This window comes from Schistocerca americana, chromosome 2 (assembly GCF_021461395.2).
Source record: "Schistocerca americana isolate TAMUIC-IGC-003095 chromosome 2, iqSchAmer2.1, whole genome shotgun sequence".
Taxonomy (NCBI): Eukaryota; Metazoa; Arthropoda; class Insecta; order Orthoptera; family Acrididae; genus Schistocerca; species Schistocerca americana.
The window spans coordinates 506,806,640-506,820,244 of NC_060120.1; the positions used below are offsets into that span (position 1 = coordinate 506,806,640).

General features: G+C 39.6%; 1 protein-coding gene across 1 annotated transcript in view; it reads right to left on the reverse strand.

Annotated features, from left to right (window-relative positions):
• The window catches only part of LOC124594132 (alpha-amylase 1-like), a 28,765-nt gene extending 15,533 nt beyond the window's left edge, over window positions 1-13,232 (reverse strand). The window contains exons 1-2 of the mRNA XM_047132488.1: window positions 13,049-13,232; window positions 1,155-1,327 (exon numbers count right to left, since the gene is read on the reverse strand). Coding sequence (XP_046988444.1) covers window positions 1,155-1,327; window positions 13,049-13,222 — 347 coding nt within the window. The 5' untranslated portion in view covers window positions 13,223-13,232. The remainder of the gene's footprint in view (window positions 1-1,154; window positions 1,328-13,048) is intronic.
• Window positions 13,233-13,605: the final 373 nt, after the last annotated feature.

Here is a 13,605-nt window from a genome sequence, read left to right on the forward strand (position 1 = left end):
GTTCAGGAGCTCTGCTACCTAAGCAATAAAGTAATCCGTTGTGGATGGAGCAAGGAGCACATCTAGAGCAGACTAGCGCTGGTAAAAAGGGCATTCGTAACCAGAAGAGAAGAAAAGCGAAGCATTTGAGAAGTTGTGCTACAGAAATGTGTTGAAAATTGGATGAACGGATAAGTTAAGGATTATGGAGGATCTCCGGAGAACTGGCGAGGTAAGGAATATATGGATAACACTGAAAAGAAGGGACAGGATGGTAGGACATCTATTAAGATATCTCGGAATAACTGGCATGGTACTAGAGGGAATAGTAGAGGGTAAAAACTATAGAAGAAGACAGAGATTGTTATACATCCAGCAAATAACTGATGTCGTAGGTTGCAAGTGCTCTTATGGGATGAAGAGGTAGATACAGGAGTGGAATCCGTGTCAAGACGTATCAAACCAGTCAGAAAACAGATGACTCAAAAAAAATTTCTGCAATTGTTGTGATATTGTACCACTGTTTCTTGCTCTCTTTATCAGGAACCACAAATTATCTGACACAATGAAACGATGGTTATAGCCTTTACGGGTAATCTTTAAGACTGAAAGCATGTTTTCGAGTTTCGCCGTTTTAGTTTCTACGTGGTATGTGGATTGGTGAAACTGAAGGACAATTTTGGCTATTGACTTGCGAAATAACAACAGCAGTGAACTGTTAAGACCTTGTGTCTTCATTACAAAGATGATTCCAAACGACCACTAGATGTTTGGAGTTCATTTTCTGTACACCCTATACTTGTACAGCGATGCTATACAACAAATGACTAAGACGTGCGAACAGAAGCAGTCCATATTGCACGTGCGACAGTGTTTACTGTAATTTCTTTACCTCCAGTACTAAATGTTGATAATTAGATAATGTACTTCAATGGTTCAAATGGCTCTGAGCATTATGGGACTTAACTTCTGAGGTCATCAGTCCCCTAGAACTTGGAACTACTTAAACCTAACTACATCCATGCCCGAGGCAGGATTCGAACCTGCGACCTTAGCGGTCGCGTGGTGCCAGACTGAAGCACCTAGAGCCACTCGGCCACTCCGTCCGATGTAGATAATGTACTATTATGTGGAATACGAAAAACTGCAACAGAATTTTATTTTTCTTACTTAACCGTACGCCGACGTTGTTGCAGCGGTTCACCATGTCAGTGAACTGGGCCTCCGAACCAGAACGGCTGACGATCCTGTAGGAGACAGGCTGGTACCTCTCCCACCAAGGCCTATTGTTGGTAGTGATGGCCATGTATTCGTTGGGCGGAGATACCGGCAATGAAGTAAAACTTTTCTCTTCAAATTACTCATAAATATCACGTATTTTTTGAACAACCAGAATCGACTAACTTGATCCCTGGATAAAACGTAAAAATAATTGCTGGGTGATCTTGTGGGCCTATGTAGGTTCAACCAAAACTGGACCGCTTCAGCATGCAGGAAGAGGACTCATCCTTTTAAGGTGTTTTGCTGAAAATTTTCCTTCCGTAGTTACGCCGCGTTCGATGTGCCACTGTTAATGTTTCTACAGTACATTCAATTAAGGCGTCAATGTTTGACACTGGCTAAATATAAAATACAGTTTATCGTCTACGCACGATTTAATTCGTTAATGTAAGTGGTTTCAGAATTAGCACTCTAACTAGAGACATAAACTCCTAAAAATTGTTACCATACATTATCATTAACAGAACAGTAGCATCTTATCAAATTACAGCCTTGGTTATTGTAGTTGTATGAGAAATGGACAGTGAACTAAGGCACGCTTGTGTGCCTAAGTTTCGCCTCCTAATGCTGGAATGGAAACATCCTCAGAGACTTTGAATTCTTCGTTAGGTCCTTTGCGGAACCATATAATGTCTGCATGCCTTCTTGTGTGGGGTTTAACTACATGAAATCCACTATGTTATCAATTCTGACGTTGATTATTCGATCAATCAAAACTGAAAAACTGTACATGCACAAAGTGAGATCACCTGAAGATACCAAAGACGTTAGTATCATGGTTCTTCGTGTCTGAAAGGAATTTCAGATAGACTTAGACAAGCTGACTCATATAATTGGTCGCAGAGAGTTACGACTGAGAACGTCGGGGGAGCTCCACTTTTATGTAATTCTGAACGAAGATCCGTGTAGAGTACAGATTGGCACTAACTTTCCTATTTTTCAGCGTGTACGGTGAAAAATCAATGACTGGAATAAAAGAAGGGTTCAAGAGCGAGATTAAAATTCAGGGCGAAAGGATATCAGTGATAAGATTCGCTGGCGACAGCGAAGGAATTCTGCTGTGTTGCAAGTAAAATAACAGACGACATACGAACCCAGGAGGCAAGAAACAGAAGGTTAACAAACTCAAAGAAAGCGTTCCTCGCCTAAAGAACTCTTCTTGTATCATTTATCGCCCTTGTCTAGAGGAAATAATTTTTGAAAATTTGCTTTTGGAGCATTGAACTGTATGGAAGTAAATCGTGTTCTGTGGGAAAACCGAAAGAGAAGAGAAACAATGTACAGGGTGACAATTATTGAACTATATGGAAAAAGACGTAAATTACAGTCAGTAAAATTCTTATGGGTTTGTGGCCGGACTGTCAACTATAAAATTCCGGCGTTTTGACGACTATTGCAAGATGCCTTCCTCATGTTGTATTGCTAACTGTGACAACTGCCGCGGAAGCCTACGTTTACAAAATGTAAATTAGTTACAAACTACGGGGTGCACACAGTTTATTCAACATGTAAACGTCACTACATACATTAGGTTTTAGATTATGAGATGTTCGATGTGTCTGCCGTATTGGCGATGATATGACGCAGACGAGTACCGAAATTCTGGGTCACCTGCTGAAGTGTCGGAACATTGATGCTGTCAGTGACTTCCTGAATGGCTGTTTTCAGCTCAGAAATGGTTTTGAGGTTATTGCTCTATGATTTCTTTAATATATCCCCACAAAAAGGAGCCCCATATGTTCAGATCCTGAGAACATGGCGGCCAATCGAGGCCCATGCCGCAGTCTGGAACCGCAAGACCGCTACGGTCGCAGGTTCGAATCCTGCCTCGGGCATGGATGTTTGTGATGTCCTTAGGTTAGGTTTAACTAGTTCTAAGTTCTAGGGGACTAATGACCTCAGCAGTTGAGTCCCATAGTGCTCAGAGCCATTTTGAAGAGGCCCATGCCAGTGGCCTCTGGGTACCCCCAAGGCCAGAATGCGGTCCCCATAGTACTCCTCCCGGACATCAAACGCCCTCCTGAGGTCGAGCTCCGTCTTGACAGGTACCACATCTTGTCGAAATTAAGGTCACTTTGGATACTGAGGATGAAATCATATTCCAAAACATTCACGTGCAGTTCGGTAGTCACTTTGCCATTAAGGAATATCGCGCCGATTATTCCGTTACATGACATTGCATACCACACAGTCACGAACTGAGGGTGAAGAGATTTCTCGATCACGAATTGCGGATTCTCAGTCCCCCAAATGCGGCCAATGTGGCATTTTCATGAGCAGATGGCCGACGACAAGATGGTGCGTGCGTATGCGCATACTACCTGTCATTCCCATTATGCCCTGCGGCCAACAGTTGAAAGGTGGCTACACTGAGCCACAGCGCCAGAGATTGCGCCAAAGAGTATTATTCAGCCGCCTCCACTGGCAGTGCTTGGGGAGAACTAGTAGTAATCAGTGCTTGTTCAGATGTGCTAGTGAAAAGTGCTTGCTGAGATGTTGTAGTGAAGAGTGCTTGTCGACAGGTCGTGGTGGAGAGTTCTTGTTGAGATGTGGTAGTAGCAAGTCGGTGTGGAGATATTGTAATGATTAGAGTGCTTTTCATCAATATAAATGAAGGTAAAAAAAATTTTTTTCTTTTCTCTCTCATTATTTCAGTGTCCTGAATAATGCGTCATTACAGGTTCAGTCAACAAAGCATCTGGCGTGTGTTCATGTATTAGAGAGTAATTCTGGTTTTCTTGCGCAATTATAGTATTTCTAATTTTTTTTTTACTTCAGTATATATGATATTTAAAATTTCTTGTCTTGTTGAAGAAGAACCGTGCCAGATGTGTACGTTGAGTCACACTCCCACACACAGAACAATTACACTTGTGCTTTGGTTTCGTAGGTTTTATAGTTGCTGGGGACTTAATTAATTAATTGTGTTAACAGGAAATTTTCATTTCATTCTTTGTTGTTGTTCTATGCAGTCAGATTGCGTACTAAAACTAGTCAGGGCCAACCGTTTACGAAACAGCGTAATCGGACTTACAGCTACTAAAAATTTAAAAGTTATTTTCATTTTAAATAATTAAGCCCCCATGCACGTGGCGACTCTGCCAGGATCGTCCCTTGGAATTCTTCTGATTGTAAAAATAGTAGACAGTAGTATTGTTGCAGTAATTTGTAGTTTAGTAATTGTAGTCTATTTTGCATATGTAGATTTGGTAATTGTCATTCTTCTAATGGTATTTCAGAATTTAATTTTATTGTCTTGTATACGCGTTTGACAATTTAGGGCAATTATTTCAATTTTTCGATTAATCGTGTTTGAGGGAAACATTTCGTGTGAATGGTATTGTTGGAGATAAAGAGTCATTGTATGTAATTACGTACAGTGACGAGTTTTGTATGTTTTGTAAATGATTACACGATCGATGAAAAAGGCAAAAATTATGGATAGTGAGAATGACGAAATTGTTAACATGGCGAACTCGCCAACAGGGGAAAACAGTATCATGAATAATGAAGTGGAAAACAATTTAATAAGTCGGGAAAATAGTCCGGAACCATTTCAAAATTTTTCTCAATCAGAAAATTCACAGAATCCGAGATTAACGACAGAAGATTCTGGAATAGTATCGAACACAGATAGCTTTATGGCTATGCAGAAGGAAGTTAGTTTTGCGGGAAATGTTAGGGGCGAAAAGAATTTTGAACCATTTAATATGGAGCAGTTGATGGGTGCAATATTAAATTTGGGATCTCGGTTAGACTCACAAATGGGAACAATGGAAACACGGATGGGAACAATGGAAACTCGGTTAGGCTCACAAATAGGAACAATTCAAACAGAGATGGAAATAATGGAAACACGGTTAGATTCACGAATAGGGACGTGTTTCCAAAATATGAAAGATGAATTAAAGAAAGAAATCAGAGAAGAAGTACAACCGATTTTGAATGCTCACAATAATAGATTAATTGCAGTAGAGATTAGACAAAGGGAACAGGATAGAGAACAGGAGGAAAGAGATCGCGTGATAGTACAGAAATTTTCAGAGTTAAATTTACAACGCGCAAAAGATAAGGAAGAAATATTTGAGAGAATCGAGGAATCCGTACCAAATGACAGATTAAATAACCTAACACAACAGTATGAACAGTTAACGACTAAATGTGTTAATACTGAAACCCGAGTCGCGACACTTACGGAAGACGTAAATAAACAGAAAGAACAAATAGGTGATTTATCGGAAAGAGACGAGGAGATTTCAGACAAATTGACAAATCTTAGTTTCAATGGGGACAGAGATTCAGATGATACAGCACCATTGCCATTTGCAGAAACCGAAGAGTACCAGAACGTAAATAAACATGTTGAAAATCAGGGAAAATTTAATGAACGAGTTAAAAGGGAAGTTGAGGCATTACGAAAGCAAGTCAAACAAATTGAAGGCGAAATCGTAGGAAAAGACAACAGAAGAAATTTAGAATCACGGATAGCAGAGGGCTTTGAAGAAAATAATTTATTTCATTTACGAGAAGCAATAAGAGAGCGCCAGGCGCGCGAACTTGACAATAATCGACATTGGGACAGGGACAGGCGCGGTAGGTCTTTGACGCCACGAGGCGAAAACTTTGACTATAAACACTTTTTGACTGTTCGGAAATTTAAGATCTTCCGCAACTCTAAGAATGACATACATCCATGTTCATGGTTAGATCAATTTATGTACCCACTCCCGCCAAATTTGCCACTAAGTCACAAACTGGGAAATATGTGCGGCTATTAAGGTCCTCAGGGGATTCACTACACTAACTGAATATGTGCCGTAGCGTGCATACGGCCCCGAGCTGTAGTGGTGCTATTTCCCTTTTAGTTTTCTGCACCGCTGCCTACTCCATTACTATTCTTTGCATCTGTCAAAAACAACTCTTCTACTATCAGTCTATCTAGAGACTAAGTAAACAATAACCGGATATGACTATTTTACCCAAAAGAGATTTCGGAAATTACCATTTGGACTTACTGTACCTTCAGCAGCATTCATTCCTAGCTTAAATGAAATTTTACCTGTTTATCTTCGTGACAATATTACTTCATATGTTGACGATATTCTTATTGCTAAACATTCTTGGAGTGAGCACAACAAAATTTTGGATTCATTATTACGTATTTTTGCAAGAGTTGGCATTACAGTGAACTTAGAAAAATCGGAATTTGGTCGTTCTCAGGTGAAATTTCTCGGTCACATTATTTCTACAGAAGATATTCTTCCTGATCCAGAGAAATTAGACGCTATTCGTAATTATGCTGTTCCTACCACAAAACGTGATGTTCGTAGTTTCTATGGTGTCTGTAAATTTCGTAGACGCTTTGTTAGATTGGACGATTTGGCCACACCTCGTTTTGCGAATTATCTGGAAAATTCTTTTTAAAAGAAAATCGGTCGACAACTCTGTTTGGTTAGTTTGTATTCCTGATGAGTGGGTTAATAAGCTGATTTGGTGTACGCATTTCAATTATGCACACTTTGGTCCCAGAAAATGCTTTCATAAATTACGGGAAAATTGCTACTTCAGTAATATGGAAAAACGTATTCGATCTGTTCTGGCCAAATGCAAATTATGTCAAAATTCTAAGCCGCCAACAATTTCTCACAGAGCACCGTTGTTTCCTATCATTCCAGTGAAATTAAAGGACATGGCTGCAGTCGATTTGTTCGGTCCAGTGGTTCGTTCTACTAATGGTTTTGCGTACATTTTCGTAGCAGTGGAGTTGACATCAAAATATGTGTGTTTTACACCGTTACGCAAAGCAACAGCTCGTTCAGTATCTAATGCTTTCATTAACCATTTTCTTAAAGAAGTTGGTCATGTTGATAAGGTTATATCAAATAATGGATCACAGTTTCGTTCTAAAATTTGGCTTCGTACTCTACGGCGTCGTAAAATTAAACCAATTTTCATTTCACTTTTTCACCCTCAATCTACTGCTTCAGAAAGATGGATGAAGGAAATCAATAAATTGTGTCGTCTTTATTGTCATCAGAATCACAGAACGTGGGATCAGTACCTTCATATTTTTCAAAACATTCTGAATGAAGTTCCAAATGACTCAACTTCTTTACCGTCAATACTGATATTAAAAAACAAAGCACCGAAAAATCGCATTTCTGAAATCGTTCCTTTTCCGCCTTCACGGAAACTGCGGCATTCTGAAGTTGTCAACCTGGCTCTCCGAAATATTGCATCTGCGGCTGCTAGAAGAGAGAAATCAGCTAAACGTCCTGGTCGTTTAAAAACATTGTCAGTTGGTCAAAAGGTATTAATTAAGTCCCAACGTTTGTCTCACAAAGGAAAAGGCTTGTGTCGCAAATTTTTTCTGCTTTATAACGGTCCATATAGAATTCGCAAAATTATTCACGATAACACTATCGAAGTAGAAACTCTTAGATCTCGGCGCTCTAAGGGAATACATCATATATCAAACGTCAAAATTTTTGTGGAATGACATACTTTCGAGAAACCAACAGTTTACGTAAACATGCAGAGAATAAAAGGATACCGCCCTGTGTTTTGGCGGCGGCACATACTCAAAGCAACAGTCAAGTCTGCGCGCCGCACAAGGCAGTCGTTGACCGCAAACAATTGCTTCCTACGTCACGCGCCTACAGCTGATCGAGCGCTCAGTGCGAATGCACTGACAGCCGTAAACAAATACACAGTCTAAGTTCTCCGACTAAATTCAGTATAAAGCTATAGTGACGTGATGAATTATGTTATTAACGTTCAGTATTTTTCAGGATACGGTTCTATAAAATATTTAAGAACTTCAGGTAAATTCTGTGCGTGTCCGACGTTAAGACGACTTGCTATCGAGAAAATTTCAGGAAGAACGTAATTTCGAAGAAGAAACTAATAAACTAAAAATGTAACTATTAATTGAGTTTATTTTTTCAGGTAACATATTTCCACTTAGGTACGTACTTTAGACGTAATTTTCTGCTCGCAATTACGTGATTCATACTTTGTGCTAATTTCATGTTCTATGAATTTACTTGTGAAGCGACGTGCTTGCGTACATTTGCTGATTTTTGTCAATGTTTTATTAATGAACAGGGTTGTTATTTGTGTATGTTATGCATCGCTTGGCTGCACTGCTTTTTCACTGATGTCATATTTTTGTATTATGTGCCTGTTGTGCTTATTTATTTAAATTATAATTGTAACCTGATTAATTGTGCTGACTGTGATTATGTATGTAAGTTATACTTTGTGATTTATCTGCTTGCGCCTTCATGTTTACTTATTAAGATTACATATGAACATTTATTTGCTTATGCTGATATGATGCTAATGACCTGTTTATTATGTTAGATAACATATTTGCTGCCTTGCTTATGGATTGCATATTTACACATTTCTGTTTTGTTGTCCTAAATACTCTTTAATTTGGTATATAGAAATGCTGATATACTGTGAATGAACATAGAGTTTAGGTCACACTAATGTATTAATTATAGATTGCTCGCTTGGCAGAGCCTCGTTGTAAGAATTGTGCTGCATCCACTTGTTGACATTCTGTTCTCTACTGGTATATTTACTCGCTATTGCATTTTTGCTTACGCTCAGTGCCTTATATTTTTAAGATAGGAAAATGAACTGCTATAATTCGACATAAACGACATTAGTACAAGAAACTTCATAGAAGTCACATGAGCTGGAGGTTTTATGAAAGCTGTATCAATGTATGCTAATAGGAAGGAAGCTAACGACATGACATACCAAAACTAGGTTTAGACCATTGACAGTTATTACACTGCATTTTTCGTGAGCAATTGAAATAGGAAGTGACACTTGACACAAGAAATACTCCACATGTTTGCTTCTAATTGCCATAATTCTTGAAGTGGTGTACACGCTGTGAAATATTATGATCATTCACACTCCGTAATCGTACTTAATTACTGAGAGTTATTCGAACTAAGTCTGTTAGAGGTCATGTATGCATTTCTTTTGTTTATAATTCATAATGAGTAGAAGATTTGGGTCAGATGGATTACACAGAGGTTGTGTGTTGACAATGTGTCTTCGGATTGTATGGGATGATGAGGTTTGCATTAGGATTTTATCTGTACTTGTTCGAGGAGACTGACTAGAGGAAAGAGTTGTTATGGAAGTGAAATAATATTGGCGATAAGGTTTATATGTATCGACGTATTGAAGAGGTATTATTGAGATTATATGAAGTTGATGATTATTGGAGTTTTTGTGGACAAGAGGTAAGGTAAATGATATTGATGATACGATTTATATGTATCGACGTAAGAGGTATTATTGAAGTATTGAGAATATGTGATGCTGATGATTATTGGAGTTTTGGTGGATAAGAGGTAAAGTAAGTGAGGTGCATATTTTTTTTTGTTGCTCTATATGGAACAAGGAGGATGAAGATAGCAGACTAGAACACTAAAGTGGAAGGAAGATTGTTTACACACACTTTGTTAAATCAATAAGCAGTACATACTTTTTTCGAAGAGAGGAAGTATTTGCATATCTTGGCTCACTGACAGTTGTTCAGCAACCGTACATTTTGATCTGGCTTGGCAAACATTGGTCTTGACATGATGACTATGATGTTGACTTAACTATTCTTGACTGTTATACATTGCTGCCACTACTACTTGATACACATGATGAACATCAAATTTTGACAGAATTGCATTTACACAGTTAACACTATTCAATTACACAGTAGTCCTTAATGTGGATGAAAGATGAGTCAGTGTGTTTTGTGTGTTTTCCTTTCCTAATCCCAAATAATTAGTCCCAACCTATCTCCTAAATATTATTTTACTTGTTTGTTGTGGCTTGCACTGACACCCATAAATATTATAGGTTTACTGATATTTGAGTATTTGTAATAGTCAATATGACAATTATCTGACATCATTTGTGTGTTTGTCATGATTTTTATGTTTAGTGTAAAAGCATTTGTATGTGCATACAAACTATTGTTCATGCCTGAACTGTCTGATTAGTGATGGTGAATGTTATGGACTGTTACCTGCACTTTTTCAACATAATGGGTGCCACTTAGAAATGATTAATTTCTGCTGATGAACTGTGTGATTAAGATAGTGAATATTATGGACTGTTACTTGCGCTTTTTCTACATGATTGGTGCCACTAGGACATGTTTAATTTCTGCTTATAAACTCTGATGAACAGTGTGATCAGTGATAGTGAATATTATGGACTGCTCTCTGGACCTGCTCATCATTGCTAGGTGCAACTGATGGACTGCTTCTACTGAAATAATGTCACTTGTTGGTGTCTGCACCTGCTCAACATTGCTGGGTGCCACTGATGAACTGCTTCTACTGAAATGATGTCACTTATTGTTGTCTGCACCTGCTCAACATTGCTGGGTGCCACTGATGGACTGCTTCTACTGAAATAATGTCACTTGTTGGTGTCTGCACTTGTTCAACACTACTGGGTGCCACTGTTACAACTGTTTCTACTGAAATAATGTTACTTCTTGCTGTCTGCACCTGCTCAACATTACTGGGTGCCACTGATGGACTGCTTCTACTGACATAATGTCACCTGTGCTGTGTGCATCTCTTCAACATTGCTGGGTGCCACTGATGGATTGCTTCTACTGACATAATGTCACTTGTTGGTGTCTGCACTTGTTCAACACTACTGGGTGCCACTGTTAGAACCGTTTCTACTGAAATGATGTTACTTCTTGCTGTCTGCACCTACTCAACATTGCTGGGTGCCACCGATGGATTGCTTCTACTGAAATAATGTCACTTGTTGGTGTCTGCACATGTTCAACAATGCTGGGTGCCACTGATGGACTGCTTCTACTGAAAAGATGTCACCTGTTGGTGTCTGTACCTGTTCAACATTGCTGGGTGCCACTGATGGACTGCTTCTACTAAAATGATGTCACTTGTTGGTATTTGCACCTGTTGAGCATTGCTGGGTGCTACTGCTGGAACTAATCATTGAAAGCATTTTATGTGAACATTTGTATAAACAGATTTGTTGTGTATTGTGTGAACTATTATGTAAAGTCGCATGTATGAAAACAAGTTGTATAGCTTACTGTATTTTATATATTAGGTTATTGAAAGGTCAGTGCAAAGCCAAAATTTTATCTAATTATGTGATATTTACGTATTAATATTATCTTTTATTTTTGTTTGTATTTTTGTGGACGAATTTGGTGGTATTTTCACCACCAATGCTGGCAAAAATACCATCAAATTCTGGCCCGTGGAGGAGGGGCATATGAAAGGTGGCTACACTGAGCCACAGCGCCAGAGATTGCGCCAAAGAGTATTATTCAGCCGCCTCCACTGGCAGTGCTTGGGGAGAACTCGTAGTAGTCAGTGCTTGTTCAGATGTGCTAGTGAAAAGTGCTTGCTGAGATGTTGTAGTGAAGAGTGCTTGTCGACAGGTCGTGGTGGAGAGTTCTTGTTGAGATGTGGTAGTAGCAAGCCGGTGTGGAGATGTTGTAATGATTAGAGTGCTTTTCATCAATATAAATGAAGGTAAAAAAATTTTTTTCTTTTCTCTCTCATTATTTTAGTGTCCTGAATAATGCGTCATTACAGGTTCAGTCAACAAAGCATCTGGCGTGTGTTCTTGTATTAGAGAGTAATTCTGGTTTTCTTGCGCAATTATAGTATTTCTAGAATGAGATTTTCACTCTGCAGCAGAGTGTGTGCTGATATGAAACTTCCTGGCAGCTAAGCCGTGTCTCCGCAATATCCTTTCTTTCAGGAGTGCGAGTTCAGCAAGGTTCGCAGGAGAGCTTCTGTTTGGAAGGTAGGAGACGAGGTACTGGCAGAAGTAAAGCTGTGAATACCGGGCGTGAGTCGTGCTTCGGTAGCTCAGTTGGTAGAGCACTTGCCCGCGAAAGGCAAAGGTCCCGAGTTCGAGTCTCGGTCGGGCACACAGTTTTAATCTGCCAGGAAGTTTCATAGTATTTCTAATTTTTTTTTACCTCAGTATATATGGTATTTAAAATTTCTTGTCTTGTTGAAGAAGAACCGTGCCAGATGTGTACGTTGAGTCACACTCCCACACACAGAACAATTACACTTGTGCTTTGGTTTCGTAGGTTTTATAGTTGCTGGGGACTTAATTAATTAATTGTGTTAACAGGAAATTTTCATTTCATTCTTTGTTGTTGTTCTATGCGGTCGGATTGAGTACTGAAACTAGTCAGGGCCAACCGTTTACGAAACAGCGTAATCGGACTTTCAGCTACTAAAAATTTAAAAGGTATTTTCATTTTATATAATTAAGCCCCCATGCACAGTGCAGTTGAACCACCTAACCCAAAATTTTCAGAATGACGATTTTATTTGATATAATTCAATAATTGTCGCCCTGTATGTGGGATGTGCTATTACAGACGGATGTTGGAAATTAGATGGTGAGATGAGAAATGACGAAGGCCCCCGCAGAAGCAGTGAAAAGACGAATATGTGGGAAATACAGACAAGAAAAAGGTGTAGGTTGACAAGGCATGAGCTGAAACGCCAATGCATAATTTCCATGGTACTAGTGGGAGCTATAGCTGGTAAAAACTGCAACGGGTGACAGAGATTGGAATATGACCAACAAATAATTGAGGGCGCTGAGTATTCTTGGCGGGTCGCATCAGACAGGTCAGAAGACCGATGATGGGAGAGAAATGCAGAGGCCGTTTACTTCTCTTTATACTTACGGTATCAAGGAGTTTCGCATCAAGTATCTGAGGATGCTGTCTCACCTGTACGCCAGCATAGCCCTTGGGAGCCAGGAATCGCTCGCACTCGGAAGCAATGTCCACCCACTTCCACTCGAACAGGTGGACCATGGCGCTACGGCCGCTCGCCACGTTGGGGTCCCATTGGGCGCTGACTGTGGCCAGCGAGGCTGCCAGCAGGCAAAGTACGGACAACATGGCTGCAGTCTCGACTGTCCTGAACTGGGTGATGGGCGTCAGTAGGCTACCCGTTTTATACTTCTGCAGAACTAAAGAAATATTAGCCCAAAAATTCGGATCATGACCACCATACTGTCTCCTTGAAGATAACCGATGATCAGTGCGGCGGATAACACTGTCGTGACATCTGCTGGCAATTAAGACCAAAGCAAGAGATTAGATTCACTCATCGTTTGATGATAATGGGTAATCTGACGACAAACAGCTCGTCATTACAAGATGTACGTGAACTGTTTTCGTAAACTCGAGATGTCCACGTGGCGGCAGAGGCTGTAATCTGATTATCTTTCAGTCCTTTACAAATAACAAATAAAAAATATTGTTCTCATTTGCTATTTAGA